Here is a 21,326-nt window from a genome sequence, read left to right as displayed (position 1 = left end):
AGTAGGTAGTGTTGGGGGAAAAGAGAAGGTTTGAGGTGGAAAGGATGGGTGGATGTGAAGTGAAGGCTGTGAGAGAAGAAAACCTTTGAGGAAGAAGGGAAAGAATGTGAAAGAAGGATGCAGGCACCGAGCTACCACCAGGCTATGGGAAGGGAGCATTGCCCTAGTAGTCCCTCAAGTCCAGGATAGGGGGAGAGTGGGAAAAGACAGTCTGGTACTTGAGTCAATAATGTGGATTCAGCCACGTTAACTGCTATGGCTGTTGTCACTCTAGTATTTTTCATTCCCACAAATTATGTCCACACAGTAAAGCAAATCTTTGTACCAACTGTTTGGTTTTTGTGTTTGTTTCTCTGGGTTTTATTGGTTGTTGCTTATTGCTTTGTTTTGGTTCTGTTTTAGTTTTGGGTTTGTTTGATTTTAAAGATTTTTTGTCTTTTGATTTTTAGTACTAGGGATCAAACCCAGGTCGTTGCACTTGCTAGGCAGGTGCTTTGCCACTGATCTATATCCCAGCCCTGTTTTTGTTTTTTAATGGGGTATATGTGTTTTGTGACAGCATTGGGTCTTTAAATCAGGCATTGCACATGGTTCAGCTGTTGCTCTGTGATTTGAGCCATTCGAGTAGCCCGGCCTCCTATCTGCTGGTTCATTTTGCTTTGTGGGTTGGTTTCCAGTCCTGGCACTTGAATTGAGGCCTGGGCCCTGTCCTTGAGTCTGAGGTGCAGCTTTTAGTTATTTTTGAGCAGTTTACTGGAGATGAGAGTCTCATGGAATTTCCTACCTGGGCTGACTTCCAACCATGATCCTCAGAGCTCAGACTTCTGGGTAGATAAGTTTACAGGTAGGAGCCTCCAGAGCCATGCACACATTGTTTTATAGAAAGGATTTAAGCATCCTAGCATTCTAGTAGCCAAAATGGTCCTGGAGCCAATCCCCTGGGCCAACAGGGGGCAGACTGTGCTCATTGTTACTGTGGGAAGAACACTTTCCTAGGCAGAGCAAGGAACATTGCTGGGTATATTTATTGGATATGCATGTAATCTGGTTCCAGCCCTGGGTCTTGAATTCAGGCCTGGGGCACTGTCCCTGAGATTCAATTGGCTCAAGGTTAATTTTCTGCCTCTCAGCCAAAGTTCTAACTTCCAGCTTTTTCTGAGAATTTCATTAGAGGTATGAGTCTCATGAACTTTCCTACCTACGTTGACTGTGAACCCCCATGCGCAGATCTCAGCCTCCTGGATATCCTGTATTACAGGCATGAGCCACCAGTGCCCATCTAGCTGGCTAGCTTTGAATCCGGCCTTCTGCCTCTCCTGCCACCCACCCAGAAACTAACACAGTGTAACAAGACGAGAAGATATCGGTTGACAGCTTGTTCTAGTAGCCACATCCTAATCATTAGTGACCACCTTTGACCTGCTGCCCATCAAATACTGAGAATTTGGTGATTTGAAACAACAGTAACAGAAAAAAAGATTTCTTTTCTTTTTTTTTTTTAACATTTAGCAATGTGATCCAGACTGGCTTCAAGCTCTCACTCCTCTTGCCTCAGTCTCACTACTGCTAGTTTGGCAAGCAAGCCCGATTACACCTCAAAACCAAAAATTGTTCTTCCTAATGCTTCCTTAAGTTGACTGGTCTCGTTCAGCTCTTGACTTGGGGCAGCAGTCAGGTGCCTGTTGGGGCTGTAGGGTAAGCAGGTCTAGACTTGCACACGGCTGGCCAATGATGAGCAGAAGCCATGTTTGGGTCACAGCTTCTCACTCAAGTCAACCAGGAACAGGGCAAGGACCTGTCAGGTATGACATTACAAAAGCCTCACAGCTGCTTACAATGAAGACCTATGATAGAATGAGCAGGGTTAATGTTGCCAATACTACTTCCATGCTTAATCTCCAGTTGGGCAGAGTTGTTCCCTTGGATCTGCCTCTCCCTGACTTGTTCAAAGCACTGTGGCGTTTTCCTAGTAGCTTCTAAATAAATACACACCTGATGTGGTTGTGGCAATCCCTTCCTAGGTACCTAACCAAGTACAATAAAAGGATGTTTCTATCTAAAGTCTCTTATGCAGTTTTCCGAGCGCTGATATCCACCATGGTCAATGATTAAGCACTGTACATGAACTAAGTAATCCTATCAGGTAATTGATTGTACCTAGTTATCTTCCATATATAGAAAGAAATGGCTAGGATACACACAGCACTTGGGGCAATGTATTCCTGCATTCATGTGTCAAGGTGGATAATGGCTAATCTTCCCAGCTCCCCTTTTAATGTGCCCTGAGTAAATATAAAGAAGCCCATCCCTGTGGGCCTGGTTGATGGATTCGCTCATGAGAGGATCGCTGAAAGGAGACCACCGCATGTTTCAGGCCGGAAAGAGTTTATTTCATTTTATTTTCTTTATTTTGCCTCCCACAAGAAAACAGTCGTTTAATTCTACAAGCCTAAAAATCAAAATGGAGGGAAAGAAAATATGGAAAGGCTCAGAGGAAGTGTTCTGAGTCAGGTGTGGTGGCCAAAGGTGGCTCTGGATGGAGGAGCCGAGTCTGCTTGAGGTTGAGTGGCTGGAAATTCACAGGTGGAGGCTAAAGCCCGGGGCCCCAGCTAAGGCCCCTCAGGTTGTGGTGGTGAGGTGCAAGCCAGTCTCCTTCAGGTCTTGTCCCCCAGCTGGCTGTAACCTAGAACCCAGGGCTGGTGGGTTGCTTCAGCGTGTGCCACTCAGAACAGGCAGGCCCTGTGGGGCCATCTTCCATGTTCATCAGACTCCCCAGGGAACAGGTCAGGAACTTTTCCATGAGATCCAAGTCCTGGTCTCAGAGCAGGGCCCCAAGAAGCTGGTTGTAGAGCTGTTGGCCGAAGGTCATCTTCTTCAGGGCCAGGCACTCTGTCCTTGGAGCCTGGCCAGATTTTCTCACTTGGCATCCCCAAGGGAGGGGTCCTTGCAAACCTTGTGGATCAGATGAATCTCCAACTTCCCTGGGACACAGGGGCTTGTGATTCAGCAGCTCTTTTGAAAAGTGTTTATTGATTGATTGATTGATTCATTCATTCATTTATTTATTTATTTGCATGTGCTTGTGTGCGTGTGTATGTGTGTGTGTGTGTGTGATTTGAATCAACCATTTGAATACAAACATTTCCCCTAAACAAGACCTTCTTTTCCCCACTCCAAAGTCCAACAGCACAGTAGGAGAAAGGTTCACTGGCTAGCACATTTCCAGACTGTGAATATTGTCCTCATTTGCCCAGTCCCCCGGGGTTTTGTCAACAGGAGCCCAAGGGGGAATTGACCTGAATGAGAGACAAACCAGACATAAGGAAGGAGACCAAGACAGGATTCTGATCAAGGTCTCAAACTTTATTTTTACACAGCAGCTTATATAGTGATTAGCAAGGGGGTAACTGACGTGAGCAGGGCTGTTGGGGGTGCTCGGCTCCTAAATCACAAAATGTACATTACAAGAAGGTTATGGGTGGGTGATTTTCAATGAAGGGTAAGATGTACTGCCAAACAGGATATCAGAACTAACCAACCTGCATGGATGAGGTATCACAGACACCAAACATTCTTTTCAATTAAGCCCTATAGATTATTCATGTTACAATATGACAGCCATTTGGCGCCTGGCACTCATTGTGATTGGAGATACTTCATTGATAAGCAGCCATTCTTACACAAAAGATCATCCCTGTGACTACTAATGGCACACAAAAGAAAGTGGTCTTTGTTAGGTTTTTTAAAGTAGGTAGCCAGTAAAGGAGACTGCCACATGGTATTCAGGCAGGAGAGAACATTTATTACTGAACTGCTCGCCTGTGGCCAAGATGATCGATGGCCTGAGAGAAGGGAGAGAGAGAGGGAGAGAGAGCGACCCCCACCCAGCCCTGCTTTATTTAGGGCAGGGGCAAGGGGTGTGGCTAGGTGGATTAGGAGGTGACCTCAGGGAAAGGGGAGGTAACTGCCTCCAGGTCTGCTGGTTACCCAGGTAACTGGGTGGAGACTTAATGAGGTGGGGGTATCTGCATGTAGCCCTCAGGGAGAGGACCTTACATTCCAGCCTTTTAATAGTTATGAAGAAGGGTGGAGACTCTCTCTGGCTGCTTCCTGCTGGCAAGGAGCGTAGGCATTAGGGGTAAAAGGCAGAAATGTGGCCCTTCCTGGAGAAAGCGAGCAGCAGGGTCCCTTGGTGGTAGATGCCAGTCCTTGAATGAAGCCTGGAAGAAGTCTCATGAGGCAGGGGCTGGGAAAAAAAAATATTAAGGCAAAAGGAAGGGTTTAGGGCACAAAATTAAAAATTGGGTGACTTGGACAGTTCTTATACTCAGGCATGGACATTAGATGGACAAGCTACTATCTCTTGATCCCCCGGCTCTGATTAATTTTGAAAGGGCGAGACAAAGTGACTCCATTTAGGATGCGATCATTCTCCTCTTACTCCACTCCATGATACTTGTTCCCGGAACTGGCTGAGTCCCAGTGGTCTAGGTGCTTGTTGCTGGGATGGCTTGCCCCCATTGGCATTCACGGGGTTTGAACTCAGGGCCTGGGCACTGTCCCTGAGCACTTCTGCTCAAGGCTAGTACTCTACCACTTGAGCCATAGCTCCACTTCCAGCATTTGGCTGGTAAGAGATAAGTCTCTTCAGCCATGCTTCCAGCCTGGCTCTTTGCTGGTTAGTTGGGAGATGGAGTTTGAGAGATTTTCTGCCTGGGCTGGCTTCGAACTATAATCCCAGGCGTCTTTGCCACAAAAGCCCTTTTTGATTTCCAATTAAAACAACAAAGAGACCAAGGGGACTAGAGCTTACCTGTACCTTGTCAAGAATTGACCAAATACTTGCCAGAATTCTACAATGACAAAACTCAGTAGATGTGATGAGTTTTAGCACAGATATATAGCTAGATGGACATACTAACAAATGACATTTACACAGACATACAGACTGTGCACATAGGTTTTACAGAATGCAAAAATGAATTTCAGCAGTAGACTCTTTTGGAATTCCAATAGTAAATGACTTTTTTTTTTTTGCTCAATATTTTAAAACCACGTGGTCGGTTAGAAAAACAATTTTGCTAGCAAACAACAATTTTCAGATTATAAAATGGAGAAACCATATTTTGATAAACTCCAGTGGGATGCCATGTTTAGGGGGGTGGCAGGAGGACACAAACACACTAATAGAGAACACGTGGCATGGCATAATGGCGCCTGAGCTGATGCCTGTTAAACCCAATATCCACCACGTGGTCAATGCTAGAGAAAAGAACTTTTAGATATCTTTGCTGACAAAGCACATTGGTGGTCAAGCCTCAGTTTCGAAGGTCTGTGAAAAGAGGCAGCTTTGTGAGCAAGGCACACAACGATGGTACGACTTGGGAATTTTATAAAGTAAGCAAGTAAGCAGGAAGATGAGAGAGAGAGGGAGAAAAAGAGAGGAAAAGAGAAAGAGAGAGAGCCTGAATATAAGTGACTTCTAACCATTTACCATTGCAGTAGCAAAACCTGTATCTGAGCGAGTATTTCGAGCAGGCCTCATTGTCAAGAGGTGTGCTAGCAGTTTCCTGGCTTGGGTGTGACTGATGCAAAACCCAAAAAAGCATGGGAGGAAGGCGCCTGGTGAGTGGATGAGCGGCAGAAGCGGCGGACGGAGCAGCAGAGAACCGAGCAGCAGCAGTTTCATTCACCAGGGTAGACAAGTGGTGTGGAGGTGGAGGTGGATGTGGAGGCCAGCAATGGTATTAGTGAAAAGTGCCACGTGGCGACTCGCAGCAGGCAAATAGAAGAGAATTCCACCTGTCCTAATTCTGAAGCCCTATCCGAGTCACAACACCATATATGTTAGGTTTTTTTAAAGTAGGTAGCCGGTAAAGGAGAACGCCACGCAGTATTCAGGCAGGAAAGAAAGTTTATTACCAAACTGCTGGACTGTGGTCAAGATGATCCATGGCCGGAGAGAAGGGAGAGAGAGAGAGAGAGAGAGAGAGAGAGAGAGAGAGAGAGAAAGAGAGAGAGAGAGAGTGACCCCCACCCAGCCCTGCCTTGTATCTATGGCAGGGGCAAGGGGTGTGGCCAGGTGGATTAGGAGGTGACCTCAGGGAAAGGGGAGGTAACTGCCTCCAGGTCTGCTGGTTACCCAGGTAACTGGGTGAGACTTAATGAGGTGGGGGCATCTACGTGGAGGCTTCCAGGGACAGACCTAACAGTCTTGACTGTGGGGTTGGGCAGGAAGAGGAAGGATATGTTCTCTACGTGGTGACAGAAGCACAAACACAACACACTGTTGGAGACAAGGCAGTCATTCAAAGTCTCATTTTCAATACTTCTATGTCTCATAATGAAACTCAGTATGGGAGCTGGCACCCAGATCTGATTTCATTCTGACCATTTACAGAGTGTACCCCCCCTCACTTGCATCATTACAGTTCTGGACAAAGTGCATTGAGCAGGAAGAGAGGAGTATCTACTCCTAACTCTTCTTGCCTTCATGATCATGTTCCTCGGTGCTGGAGGAGAAGGTGGTCCCCATGGAATTTACTGGTTGATCTTCAACCTCACAGGATCCGTGGGAGGTTTGCCTTTTCTTGATATGTGTGTGTGTGTGTGTGTGTGTGTGTGTGTGTGTGTGTGTGTGTGTGTGTTGGTCCTGGCACTTGATCTATGGGCCGAGGAGCTGTCTCTGAGCTCTTCAGCTCAAGGCTAGCACTCTACTACTTGAGCCACAGTGCCACTTCCAATTTTCTGGTGGTTGATTGGAGATAAGGCTCTCACACTCTCCTACCCAGGCTGGCTTTGAACCTCGATCCTCACATCTCAGTCTCTTGAGGAGCTAGGATTCATTCTGCATGTCTACTGTCCAAAACCCTCCTTTTAGCTTCAGAGCTAGATGCCATTCCTTGTGGAGACAGCGTGTAAGGTGTACAAAGAGCAGGAACCAGTTTCTCAGCTGCTCAACTTGGCAGGACTGCAGCAGCCTTATTCGGGAAGAGTTTCTTTCTCTTTTGGATTATCTTTCAGCGGTGAAAAATTCTTTCACTCACAACTCCCCACCCCTGACTAACCCAAAACGTCTCTGTGAAACCATTAACAAATATACCTGTCAAAGCTTTGGAACTTTTCTAGTGAAAAATAGGAAAACTTCCAGGGCTCAAGAGTCTCCAACCAAGTTTGTAAACCACAAAACCAAAGAGAACCACAACGCCCAATGCTTCTTGCTCTGCGGGAATGTTGGAGCTGCACTCTCCTCCATGTCCTCATGAGCATGATGCTCAGCAGCCTCCTTTCTCCTGTTGTTGTTTCTTCCAAAGTTTAGCCATGGCCAGGAGCTTGAGGTTAGCTAGGTTGGCGGCTCTATCTTCTGGGAAGATGTAGTCATAGTATTCTTACCAGGCTGCCTCAGACCCATTGTCAGTTTGGACCTTTCTTCTCTTCTTGGCTTTCTCTGGCATGAGTTTGTTTACTCAGTCCTTCTCTGATACTGTCCCAAATTCATCTTCAAAGCTCCTCCAGGATTCCAGCAGCAGCAGCAGCCTGTCTTCCTTGTCTTCACAGTTCCTCATGGTTTGGTTAGCCTCCTCATAAATCTGTCTGCATCTAGCCTCACTTCCTTCTTCTCCCATAGACACCTTGAAGTGAACCCTACTGGTACATACCTTGACGTGAGCTGGAGGAAGGGTCAGTAAAGATTTTGTGTTTCTCCGTTTCTTCCTGCTCCATTGTAAGGTGGATGCATTATTTCCATAGCAATCTAACCCTTATTTTCAAGAATTTTTATAGTTGCGAAGGGTCTTCAATTTTGGTGGGCTACTTCCTGATAACACAGGGTTGTCATTTTTAGAGGTAGAATTTGGGGATTTCATCTGGTCTGAGACAAGACAGCAGTATCAGTTCCTTAATAGTGAATGTGAATGTGGGTCCATTGAAAGAAGTCTTAAACTGGCAGGTTTGATCAATAAGAAAATAATTATTTATTAGCGGGCACAAAAATGGCAGAGGAAAGGCAGCCATCTATGCATTGAAGAAATGAGGTGGAGATAGAGGAGAGCATTCAGGTTGCTATTCATCTCATCTTTAGCGATTGGAGACAGCTTACCTTAGAAGGTCTGAGAGAGAAGCAGGCATGCCTTAGAATCACTCTTACAATAGGAGTGACAGGAGCATAGACCTTTCTTACTCTTCACAGATGAAACCACTGTGGCTGTCCATTGAGCTTACCTGTGATGTTAGAGCTGGTTATAGCCTGTCCACTTAGGACCTAAACCAGATGGATTAAGGGTTTGAAGAAAGACTTGATCCCCAGGAAACACTGGTAGAGGAGGGAAAGGGCCTTGATGAGGCTGGGGGAGGCATTGGTCAGCAGGTTGATATAACATATGTCTAAGAAAGTTTAGGAGAGGAAAATAATCCATTTTGAAAATGGCAACGTTTGTGAGTTATGTGACTCTGACCCAGAGAGCTAGTCTTTCCCTCTGGTCTCCACGTCAGGCCTCTCTGAGCCCCAACCATGTGTAGTTAGTCTGAACTAATAGGAAATTGTATACCTGAGAACTGAAGACCTTCAGGAGTTCTTCTCAACTGAAGCCAACCAGGAATGCTCTACTTTTGTTGTAATTTTGAATATTTTTTCCAGTTGAAATAGGACTTTATGTATGAAGTGTACAGATAGTGTGAAGTGGTGAAGACATGGGAATGGAGTGTAGATGGATTGTTCATACAGTAGCATGGCAGAAAGTGTTTTCTCAGGGAAGGAGCACTTCACCTCACAGCTCACAGGATGCTGGGATGAGCCAGCAGAACTATCCTAAAGGTATAAAACGATCTTCCTTTAGGATCATTTTCCCCTCTTTGGTGCTGGGGATCGGAAATCCTACATGAACTATAGTACATTGGTTTTGGAAATGAAGTAAGGTAACCTTAACCTTGTGACCTTTTGCCTCAGTCTAATGAGTTCCTGATATTGAAGCAATGCTCCACCTTTTAGCTAAAGATCCATGACAATTGGATAGTTGGCTTTTCAACATTGCTTGAAGCCTTTAGGCTTAGTGATGGAAATTCTACTGCTGCATTAGAAAATTCGGAGATCTCTGTAAACAAGGGCACAGAGACATGCAGTATTCTCCCCTGTTGTCTGTTGGCTATCTAAACCAAGTGGGTGCTAAGGATGGGAGAAAATGAAGAGGTCCATGTTTCTAATGCTGCTTGCTCTAGGAGGCTCTGTGTTGCATCTTCCTGAAGGTGTGGGACTGCATGTTGATTTGATGTTGTTATTCCTGTGCTGTTTTTGTCTGGCTTATAGGAGAGACAATCCTGAATCATATTATTAGGGGTAGACTTGACAGTAAGAATACTCTGTTGAGCTAATTTCTGTCATAAGTCCCACAAGTGTTGACCAACCCTTTTCCAGAGGGTGGCCTTGTCCTTCTGAGGATGCCATTATCTGCCCATTGGGCATTGCCACAGTAGCCAGCGTTCTTCAAGTTTAGGCCTGCTGGTATTGCTGCTGGTGTTTTAAACTCTGTCATCTCTATTTAGGAGATGTGTAGCTGTGTCTTTGATGTGTAGCATCTCCATCCCAAGTTGTGACCACCAAAACTGATTCCAGCATTACCTTGGGGAAAGAAGTGATGTTCACACTAGCTGATAGCAATTGCCCAACACCTCTGTGCCTATTTCAGATGGCTCATAACTATAATCTAACTACTCAGGAGGCTGAGATCTGAGGATCAGAGTAAAAAGCCAGCCTGGGCAAAAAGAATTCATGAGAATCTTAACTACAATAAATTATTAAACCTGCTGGAAGTGGAACTGTGGTTTAAGTTGTAGGGTACCAGCTTTGAGCTAAAGAAGCTCAGGGACAGGGCCAAGGATTGGTGCACAGGTGCGCACACACACAAATTTTCACAACCATGAGCAAGAAAGCAGAGCAAGAGTGAAAGGCTCAGAGTTCATGTCCCAGGATGGCATACATACATTCTCTCTCTCTCTCTCTCTCTCTCTCTCTCTCTCTCTCTCTCTCTCTGTCTCTCTCTCTCTCTCTCTCTCTCTCTCTCTCTCTAACAAACAAAGTAAAAGCCAGGAGATGGGATATGGAATAAATGGTTAAGCATTAGCCTAACATGCATGAGGTTTTGAGTTTGATCCCAAGTACCCCAAAATAAATACATAGATAAATGAAAGAAAGAGAAAAAAAAAAAACAGAAGAGTTGGGTTTTTCAGTGACTGTGGTTGTGGCTCCAATGGCCTTGGCCACAACATTAGATAGCAGATACTGCCCCACTCCCAGGCTCTGCTGAGTTTTCTGGTCTGGGCCTTTGTGCCTTCCTGTGTCTTCTCACACAGATCTTCTTCCAGGTTACCCTGCCCTCCCTAGGCCCCGGACCCTGCCCAGACCCCACCTCTTTCAGAAATCCTAGTTTACCATCTGGGGCAATATAGATAGGCCTCTGCCTCCATTCTCAGCTCCAAACCTGGGTTTTCATGGCTACAGGAGAGGGTGGACTGCCTGTGGCTTCTGTCCTTTCATGCCCCACAGCTAGCGACCACCACATGGGAAGCTGACAGGGGCAAGACTCAGTTCCCTCTATCCTCCATCTTCCAGGTGCCTTGCCTAGCCGTCAAGTGTAGCCACAGTGCTCAGAGTCAAAGCAACTGTCCTTGCTGGCTCCTTCTCTGGACTCTGCAGGGCTGCGGGTGGATGGGAAGGAGACTCCCTCAGCCTTGTGCCCCTCTTCAGAGCTGAGCTGCTTGGGGCATGGGGACTTGCTAGGGTGTCCCAGGAGGGCAGGCTAAAGCTCTCCAGGCTCCGCTAGATGGGCTTGTAACTCTCCTCTGGGCTCTGGGCCCAGGGCCCCCACGATTTCTGACCCTCAGTTTTCCCAGCTGTCCAATGGGATCTCCTAGCTCTTTGAAGATGGTGACCTTTGAGAGGATAGCAGTGTTGTCCAACCCAGCACACAACTGGGTGGGTACACCTGTCTCACAACCCCTGAAGTACTCAGTCAGCCACAACGGGCACTGCAGTGCTGGTTCTTCTTCAAGAGGCATTTGAGCTGCTTCTAAGTGTGTGTGTAAGTTGTATGTGTGAGTGTGTAAAAATGCTCCCAGACCATCTAAACCACTTGCTTTAATAGGACAAGCAATGCGACCCCTTGGCAGTACTTGGTATAACTGCTACCAGCCTTGTGAATAGGCTGACCAGGAGTCTTGTTCCCACTGCCCCCACAAATGTTTGTCTCTGTGACTTTGCCTGTCTGAGGCAATGAGATGCTGGCCCTTGGTGTCTGAGCATGGTGAATTGCCCTTCTGCTTCTATTGGCTGTCCATCAGTTCACTGAAGTCTTCTTCTAGGTCTGATAGGGTGAGGAGGAGGAACAGGGGAGGCTAGGAAAGGAGAAGGGGAGGGAAGGGAGGAGACAGTGCCAGCAAAGGGAAGTGGGTGAAAGGATACAGGAGTTGCAGAAGGTGGAGAGAAAAGTCAGCCCCCTTCCCTACCCCTCTGGCATTGTCCCTAGACCCAGCATCAGCTCACCTTGCCATCCTCTCAGTTCTCTCAATAATTTATGGACGTCAGGGTATAATGCATAGGCAATAATGTTTTACAGCTCTCCATAGAGTTGTGTTACTCCTCAAGTATGCAAGCCTGGGTCCTGCTCACCCCTCTCCCCCAAAACAGGATTCCCAGGACTTGGGAGAAGCTCTGAGGTAGCTCTGGCTGAGGTAGCAGGGTAGGGTGTCAGTGCTCTGCTCATCTTACCTAGTTGCTTCATTTCATCCCCAGAGGAGCAATAGGCCTCAGATTCCCATCAGGGCTAACTTAGTTCTTCCTTAGTGTCTCTGCCCCAAAGTCTAAGACAGAAGCGTATGCTTAGTCCCAAATTCACCACCCAAGTGACTGGCAGTGCCCTCTTACACCTGCCAGGCCATGCCACCTCAAAGCAGCCAGGACGCAGGGAGGAGCCTGACTAAGAAGCTGACAGAGGGCTTTGAGGCCACCAGAAACCAGACAAAGGACTGGATCATGGAGAAAGGTCCTCCATGCCTTTCAAGCAGTGACTAAGCATGCAGAAAGCAGAGGGAACTCGGGCACACAGAACTGTGTCCTCAAAGCTTCTGTAGACAGGCAGTAATACACTGTGGATGGAGCCAGCTGGATGTGAAGCTGTGCAGACGGTATCCTACCTAGAATAGGGGATGGCAATTGGACATTAGCAGACATTACCACGTGGATTCCTGCCCCACTTGCCTGTCAGGAAGAAATGGAAATGCATATTTGCTCTGCAAAAGATCCTGATATTTGTGTGTGTGTGTGTGTGTGTGTGTGTGTGTGTGTGTGTGTGTGTGTGTGTGTGTGCATGTGTGTGAATGTTCAGGGGCTTGACCTCAGGGCCTGGGGCTGGCCTGAGCTTTTGTGCTCAGTGCTAGCACTGTACCACTTGAGCTACAGCTACACTTCTGGCTTTTTTGGTATTTCACTGGATCTAAGTGTCTCATGGGCTTTCCTGCCCAGGCTAGCTTCAAACCGCAATCCTTAGATCTCAGCCTCCTGATTAGCTAGGATTCAAGGTAAGATCCACTAGATTCCAGTAAGATGCTGAGGTTTAACAGGGGTCAAAATTGGAAATAGTGATCTGGGAATGTGCTTAGTGGTAGATTACTTGCCTAGCATGCCCAAAGCCCTGGGATTGATTTCTCAGTTCCACAAGAAGTGAATACACCAGAAGAGGTATTATGGCTCAAGTGATGGAGTGCTAGCCTTGAGCCAAAGAAGCTCAGTGACAGTGCTCAGACACTGAGTTCAAGCCCCAGGACTGGGGCTTGAACAAAATTGAAATAGTCAAAGTGTGTCTGTTTTAGGTTCTGGCAAAAGAAATTCCATTGATGGGTCACCTGAGCCCAGGCATCAGTTTGACTTACAATCAGCAGGAGTCACGCCCTAGAAGGTGTTGGTCCCTGGCCCATCTACTTCAGCTGTGGACGGAGGCTGCCTCCGGGCAGCTGGAGTGCTGGATGAGGTGGACAGTGAGCCTGCCATCAGCTCCACATGAGGATGGGGTCATTCCCACATCTGGGGGCTGGACTTTTAGTCTATGACAAAGGCCAGGCAGCTTGGGACATAAAAAGTATAGGTAGCCTAAGTCAGGCCACCACTAGAACTCAAAGATGGGGCCCCTGCAGGTCTGGAGACCACAGCCCTTTCTGTGGTCATTCTATGAAAGCTTCGCACAATGACACCGATGGAGCCAAGAGCCTTCTTGGCCTTAAGCAGTTTGGCCCTGTGGTGGGCCTAAGCCCATAGCTAAATTCCACCCACAGCAAAGGCATGCTGTGGGCAGGGGCAGCGGGATTCCAACCTGGTGAGTTTATTTTAGCATCACATTAAAGCCTCTCAAAAATTCCAGGAGAAAGAATTCACCTCATTTAAGAAGAAACAAAACAAAAACAAAGACTCAGAATGGTTAAGCAAGTTACCTAAAGTCACCCAGCAAATGAATGTGGGAATCCTAATTCAACCTTAATTAAGCACGTGGCATTTCAAATCCCAAATGCCTCACTGAACTGTTCTGCTGCAAAGTTGTTTGTAGAAACCGTGGCATGAGGCTCTCTAAGGGCTTTGGGACTTGTCCCCATTCCATGGGGCCATCTGGGCCATCTGCAGGGTTGGGATGGAATCATAAGGAATCTGGTGAGATTCTTGGTTTCCCTCCTGAGCTTGCCACCAACCCGTGGAGGTAGAACAGAGCAAAAACCCAGGAGATTTGGGGGCCCAAGCATGGCTTACCCTGATCATGCTGGGCTCCCAGCCCTGTAGCATTCTGGCCCTAGGGAAGTCATGGCCAGGTTGGGTGCTCCTGCCTTGCCACAGCCTTGAAGACTGACCCTCTAGTATGACGTCAGGGTCTCCTGGGCTTGCAGTCTCTAGAAAATGCTTCCTGGCCCCAGGGTTTCCTCCGAGGACAGCTAAATTTCAGAAAAAGGACTCCAAAGAGGAATGGAAGGGAACAGGTAGGAGAGGACTAAACCAACTGCAGCTTGAGGAAGGGCCACAAGGAATGATGCAGTCTAAGGGGTAGGTCAGGAGTTGAAGTGAGCCAGGCTATGAAGACTCTTGTTATTTACACTGATTTTATGACTCACCTCTCCTAAGCTTTCCTCCAGCTTTAAATACCAAACTAATCATAGCAATGTGCGAATGACCTGAACTAGCCTAACATGGGACAACAGGTGTATGAGCCCTTATGAGGCTAAGAGAAGTAATATCAAGTGTCTAGGTCACACAGCAAAACTGGGGCCTGAATCGAAAAGAGGACTCTCCCCTTAATCTTCTCCCTCATCCTACTGCTGAAGTTCCCAGAGCCCCACCCAGAACCCGCCCATCCCTTGAAGCCTGTCTGCCCATTGCATCTTTCCAAACAAACCACACCTGGGAAAGCCATGCTATCTCTCACCCCCATCACTCACTTCTGTCCTGGCTCCTTCTGCAATATTAATCTAGCTGTTATTAAGCTTTTATCCATTTTCTATTCTATATTACCACTGATACTGACTTCTTGGGTCTGAGATCGGGAGCATGAAAAATAGATGGGTTTACACCACCAACCTTGGTGCTTTTGTTAAGGTTTGGAATTTAATGGGAAGTGTCTTGTTCAAATATTCTTCCAATCATCCAATTCTCTGCCCCTCTCAACATTGCCTGCTAGGCTAAGCAAATGAGGCTAAGATTCATCTTCATTCTACATAGGGTGTTTATTCATTCCAAGCATAATTTAGCATCATCTGTGTTTTCTTCCACACTCGAGAGCCTTACTTGACCACTTGGGCTTACAGATGCTGACCTCCTTGTCCAGAGGCCACTTAGGGAAATGTCAATGTTATGAAGAGCAGGAGTTGGTTCTGACAATTCTCCAATCTCCTAAATTGGGCTACCTGTACCCTCTGTGTTGCTACCATTGTCTAAAGTTGCATTCTCTTGTATAATGAGTTCTGAGGCTGCAGCCACTTCCATTGTGTCACTGGTAAGACTGGTTTTACTCGGCACTTGCCTTGGAGCAGCAGTCAGGTGCCTCCTGGGGCTGTAGGGTAAGCAGGTCTGGACATGCACAGAGCTGGCCAATGATGAGCAGAAGCCATGTTTGGGTCACAGCTCCTCACTCAAGTCAACCAGGCACAGGGCAAGTACCTGTCAGATGGGACATAAAAGAAGAAAGCCTCCCAGCAGCATACAGTGAAGACCTAAGATGGAATGAGCAGGGTTAATGTTGCCAACACTACTTCCTTTCTTAATTAATCTCCAGTTGGGCAGAGTTGTTTCCTCGGATATGCCTCTCCCCGAATTGGTCAAAGCACTGTGGCATTTTCCTAGTAGCTTCTAAATAAATACACACCTGCTGTGGTTGTGGCAATCCCTTCCTAGGTACCCAACCAAGTACAATAAAAGCATGTGGTGTCCATCTAAAGTCTCTTATGTGGTTGTCTGAGCGCCGATGTCCACCCTGGTCAATGGGTCAGCACTCTACATGAACTAAGTAATCCTATTAGTTAATTGATTGTACCTAGATATCTTCTATATAGAAAGAAAGGACTAGGATACACAAAGCACTTGGGACAATGTATTCCTGCATTCATGTGTAAGGTGGATTATGGGTAATCTCCCCAGCTCCTCTTTAATGTGCCCTGAGTAAAAATAAAGAAGCCCAACCCTCTGGGCCTGGGTGATAGATTCCCTCATGAGAAAATCACTGAATGGAGACCACCGCATGTTTCAGGCATGAAATATTTTATTTAATTTTATTTTTTTTATTTTGCCTTCCGCAAGGAAACAGTCATTTAATTCTACAAGCTTACAAATCAAAATGTACAGAAAGAAAACATGGAAGGATGCAGAGGAAGTGTACTGAGTCAGGTGTGGTGGTTGAAGGCGGCTCTGGATGGAGGAGCCAAGTCTGCATGAAGCTGGGTGGCTGGAACATCATAGCTGGAGGCTGAAGCCCCAGCCCCGAGCTAAGGCCCCCTAGTTTGTGGTGGTGAGGTGCAAGCCGGTCTCCTTCAGGTCTTGTCCCCTGGATGGCTGTAACCTAGACCCCAGGGCTGGTGGGTGCTTCCGCGTGTGCCATTCAGAAAAGGCAGGCCCTGTGGGGAAAAAGGAAGGCTCTATGGCTGGGGTAGAGGGTGAGGAGTTGCAGGGGAGGGGGAGGTGTCTCATGGAACAAGTACTGCTTGAGGCCATCAGACTCCCAGGGAACAGGTCAGGAACTTTCCCATGAGATCCAAGTCCTGGTCTGAGAGCAGGGCCCCAAGGGGTTTCCGGAGCTGGTTGTAGAGCCATTGGCTGAAGGTCATCTTCTTCAGGGCCAGGCACTCTGTCCTTGGAGCCTGGCCAGATTTTCTCACTTGGCATCCCCAAGGGAGGGGTCCTTACAAACCTTGTGGATCAGATCAATTTCCAACTTCCCTGGGACACAGGGGCTTGTGAGTCAGCAGATCTTTCAAAAAGCATTTATTGACTGATTCATTCATTTACTTACATAGGTTGTTATGTATTTATTTGCATGTGTGATTTGAATCAACCATTTGAATACAAACAGTTCCCCTAAACAAGACCATCTTTTCCCCACTCCAAAGTCTAACAGCACAGCAGGGGAAAGTTTCACTTGCTAGCACATTTTCACACTGAGAACATCCTCCTCATTGTGATTGGTGTTACTTCATTGATAAGCAGCCATTCTTATTCAAAAGATCACCCCTGTGACTACTAATGGCACACAAAAGGAAGTGGTCTTGACTGTGGGGTTGGGCAGGGAGAGGGATGGTATGTTCTCTAAGTGCCACATGGTGGCAGAAGCACTAACACAACACACTCTTGGAAAAAAGGCAGTCATTCAGAGCCATATTTTCAATCCTTCTATGTCTTATAATGAAAATTAGCCCTGGGAGCTGGCACCCAGATATGATTTCATGCTGACCATTTACAGAGTGTACCTCTGTAAATGGTCACCTCACTTGCGTCATTAGGGTTCTGGACAAAGTGCACTGAGCGGGAAGAGAGGAGTATCTACTGCTAACTCCTCTTCTTGCCTTCAACATCATGTTCCTCGGTGCTGGAGGAGAAGGTGGTCCCCATGGAATTTTATGCTTGATCTTCAACCTCAGAGGATCCATGGGAGCTTTGCCTTTTCTTTCTTTTTGTGTGCGTGTGTGTGTGTGTGTGTGTGTGTGTGAGTGTATGTGTGTCGGTCATTGCACTTGATCTCTGGACCTGGCAGCTGTCCCTGAGCTCATCAGCTCAAGGCTAGCACTCTACTACTTGAGCCACAGTGCCACTTCCAATTTTCTGGTGGTTGATTGGAGATAAGGCTCTCACACACTTTCCTGTCTGGCTTAGCGTTGAACCTCGATCCTCACATCTCAGTCTCCTGAGGAGCTAGGATTCATTGTGCATGTCTACTGTCCAAAAAACCCTCCTTTTAGCTCCAGATGTCAGCGTGTAAGATGTACAGTGAGCATGAGACAGTGTCTCAGCTGCTCAAGTTGGCAGAGCTTCAGCAGCCTTATTCGGGAAGAGTTTCTTTCTCTTTTAGATTTTCATTCAGTGGTGAAAAATTCTTTCACTCAAAACTCCCCACCCCTGACTAATCCAAAACGTCTCTGTGAAACCATTAACAAATATACCTGTCAAAGCTTTGAAAGCTTTCTAGTGAAAGATAGGTAAAGTTCCAGGGGCGAAGAGTCCCAAAGGAAGTTTATAAACCACAAGACCAAAGAGAACCACAATGCCCAATGCTTCTTGCTTTGCAGGAATGTTGGAACTGCACTCTCCTTCATGTCCTCATGAGCACGTTGCTCGGCAGCCTCCTTTCTCCTGTTGTTGTTTCTTCCAATGTTTGGCCATGGCCAGGAGCTTGAGGTTAGCTAGGTTGGCGGCTGCGTCTTCTGGGAAGATATAGTCATAGTATTCTTCCCAGGCTGCCTCAGACCCATAGTCAGTCTGGACCTTTCTTCTCTTCTTGGCTTTCTTTGGCATGAGTTTGTTTACTCGGTCCTTCTCTGATACTGTCCCAAATTCATCTTCGAAGCTCCTCCAAGATTCCAGCAGCAGCAGCCTGTCTTCCTTGTCTTCACAGTTCCTCATGGTTTGGTTAGCCTCCTCATAGATCTGTCTGCATCTAGCCACACTTCCTTCTTCTCCTGTAGACAACTCAAAGCGAGCCCAGCTGATCCATACTTTGACGTGTTGCGTGCGCTGGAGCAAGCGTCGGTAAAGGTTTCGTGGTCTCTCCGTTTCTTCCTGCTCCATTTCAAAGTCGATGTACGATTTCCAAAGCACCTCTGGCATGTCTAAGCGTGGCTGGCTGATGGCTAACTCATAAATCGCCCGGGCTCTCTCCAGATCCCCAAGGAGTGTCTCTACTTCCGCAAACTGAATCCACGAGGCACAATTCTCAGGTGCAAATTCCAGCCACTTCTCGTAAAGCTTCCGGCATCTGTCGAATTCTCGCAGCTGCAGTTCCAGCTCTATGTAGCCTTTGAACAACTTGTTCTTTGGACATTTGCCCAGGGAAGTCCCCAAAACTCTCCTGGCAAATGGTACATTTTTCTGTCGTATTTCAAATTTGGCGTAATAGAGCCACATTTTGGCAAATGTGAACTTGCGGTGAGGAATTAATTGCAAAGAGGCCTGATACACCTGTCTGGTCCTGTCGGGATCCTTTGCCTCCAGTTCTTCATAGAGCGCATAGCGGACCCAGAGGTAGATGTAGCGCTTCCAGTGCCTCTTCTCCTCACTGGGGGGGACATTGGCCACGGCTCTCTCATAAACCTCTCGCACTGTTTCCGCTTCTGCGTGGCTTTCCAGCAGGCGCAAGTAATCAAACCAGGCATCGAAATTGAGCGGATTAGCCCTCACTTCTGCTTCATACTTGGCCCTGCATTTGCTCTCGATGAGAGCTTCAATACCCGGCCTGTCACCAAACTTCTTCTCAAAGATGGTGTAGTTTTTCAAGAGCTCCTGGGCCCGGTGTTTGGGAATTCTGTCCAAGGCATACTTGTAGATGACTCGGGCCCTCTCCACTTCTTTCTGGTTTTCCTCAAACTTGGCAAACGCAACGAAAAGGCGTTCATCCATGTGTTCTTCTCCAAAGAACTCCACAGCTCTCTCATACACTTGGCGGGCATGGGCAAAGGCAGCCTGCTTCTCTTCGGAGCGGGCATATTTGATCCAGTTCTTCACGTGCGGGTGCACAAGAACAAATCGTTGATAAATGGTGCGTGCCCGCTCCACCTCTCTGTATCTCAGCTCCAAGTTAATGTAGGCGTGCCAGGCTTGCTCCTCGGGCTGCCATTCCATCCAGCGCTCAAACACCTGCCGGGCACCGGCAATGTTCCCCAGCATCTCCTCCATGGCCGTGTACTTGTACCAGAACTGGCTGACTCGCGGCAGCGTGGTGACGGCCCGCTCCCACACATTCCGGGCATGGTTGACCTGGCGATTCTTCATTTCCATTTCTGCGTAGCTCAGCCAGAGGGGGATGTTGCCATAGTCCACATCTAAAGCACGCTCGTAGATGGACCGAGCCCTTTGGATCTCCTTTAGACTTTCTTCCCACCTGGCGTATTTGATCCAGTTCCTCAGCACAGTCCTGTTTTTCCTGAGGTTGTCTTCGAAAGTCTTCCTTCTCCTCAGCTTGTAGTCACTGAGTTCTTCCTGGTCCGCGATCCTCTGTGCAGGCGGAGGCGGCCGAAGTTCGAGCTCTCGTTCTTTGGCTTCTCGGAGCAGTTGCTCGGCAGTGATCTGAACGGGAGCTGCAGCTTTGTTTTTGACCTTGGCTGCTTGAGGAATCCTCTGTTTCCCGGCTGTGGCGGAGGAGGAGGCCGCCATGTCTGCAGGAGGAGAGCCCCGGAGACACCCGCGCAGCACGCACTGGAAGCCCAGTCAGCGGCCCAAGTTCAGGAGAGTTTTCCTACACTGCGAAGAGTCCCCAAGACAAAGCGAATCGCTGGGCAGAGCTGAGCCCTAGGAGAGACAAACAGCAGCCGACTCGCCTGCCTGCCTGCCCGCTGGCCCAGCTGCAGGAGATGGGGGCTGGCTGAGAGGCCTTTGCCTCCTGAGGTGGAGCAGAGGGATTATATAAGGGAGGGTGAGGAGGAGGCGTGGCCAGGGTGGATCCGGAATTGTCTTGGAACCCAGGGAACCTGTCACTGGGCACAGGAGGCGGGACCAGGGGGAAGGAGGGCGTGGACTCAGAGCAGCAGGAAGTGACCTCCAAGCCTGGGGCACTTTGCTGACTCATGCTCAGGAGCTGGACAGCGGTGATCACATGATTCCCTCAGGGGGAGTCTGAACAAAAGCCTATGGAGGAGAGCAGGGGAAGGGGAGGGGAGGGCATCATGCTCCCTTCTAGACCGAACTTTCAAAAATCTTTATAGTTAGGGAGGCTCATGGAAAACCAATCATCCAGAAGCCTAAGCCAGTGAGACCCAGCAAGAATATCTTGAAGGAGAAGGATGAGATGGAACTTGACCCACCAGATATCCCACTAGAGAAATGGACATGGCGCAGAGTGGATTGATGGGCTAAGGGAAGCAGGCACTGAGCTACGTGGAAAGGGAGCATTGCACAAGTAGCCTCTCAAGTCCAGGATAGGGGGAGGGTGGGAACAGACAGCCTGGGACTTGAGCCCATAAAGTGTATCAGCCACTTTAAGTGCCATGGCTGTTGTCACTCTGGTGTTTTCCATTCCTACAAGTTATGTCTACACAGCAAAGCAAATCTTTGTAGCAACTGTTTAGTTTTCTGTTTGTTTCTCTAGGTTTTATTGCCTGTTGCTTATTGGCTTTGTTTTGGGTTTTGTTTTTTGGTGGGGTATGTGGGTTTTGTGGCAGCACTGTGGCTTTAACTCAAGGCCTTGCATGTGGCTCAGCTGGTACTCTGCCATTTGAGCCATACCACCAGCCTGGCTTCCTGTCTGCTGGTTCGTTTTGCTTAGTGGGTTGGTTTCTAGTCCTGGCACTTGAATTGGGGCCCAGGCCCTTTCCCTGAGCCTGAGGTGCTGCTTTCAGTTATTTTTGAGCAGTTTACTGGAGATGAGAGTCTCACAGACTTTCCTACCTGGGCTGGCTTCCAACCATGATCCTCGGAGCTCAGCCTCCTGTGTAGATAAGTTTACAGGTAGGAGCCTCCAGAGACTTGCACAGGTTGTTTCATTGGGAGGACTTAAACATCCTAGGATTCTGGTGGCCAAAATTGTCCTGGAGCCAATCCCCTGTGGCCAACAGGGGGCAGACTTTGCTGACTGTAACTGTAGGAAGAACACTTTCCAATTGTCCAC

General features: G+C 47.8%; 1 protein-coding gene and 1 long non-coding RNA gene across 2 annotated transcripts; both read right to left on the bottom strand.

Moving 5' to 3' along the window:
- Nucleotides 1-6,366: 6,366 nt before the first annotated feature.
- On the bottom strand, nt 6,367-17,123 carry LOC125343384. Its single transcript, XR_007209324.1, has 3 exons — nt 17,002-17,123; nt 16,216-16,217; nt 6,367-6,412 (listed from the first exon to the last, which is right to left on the bottom strand). It is a non-coding gene; the product is annotated as an uncharacterized LOC125343384 (long non-coding RNA).
- A 704-nt stretch (nt 17,124-17,827) lies between these two features.
- LOC125343377 (crooked neck-like protein 1) lies at nt 17,828-19,876 on the bottom strand. The gene has a single exon (XM_048335768.1). The coding sequence runs from the start codon at nt 19,874-19,876 to the stop codon at nt 17,828-17,830; it is 2,049 nt and encodes a 682-aa protein (XP_048191725.1).
- Nucleotides 19,877-21,326: the final 1,450 nt, after the last annotated feature.

The sequence above is a fragment of the Perognathus longimembris genome, chromosome 2 (genome assembly GCF_023159225.1).
Source record: "Perognathus longimembris pacificus isolate PPM17 chromosome 2, ASM2315922v1, whole genome shotgun sequence".
NCBI lineage: Eukaryota > Metazoa > Chordata > Mammalia > Rodentia > Heteromyidae > Perognathus > Perognathus longimembris.
The sequence above is the reverse complement of the archived record's forward strand: the minus strand, read 5'-3'. Positions and strand labels throughout refer to the sequence as shown.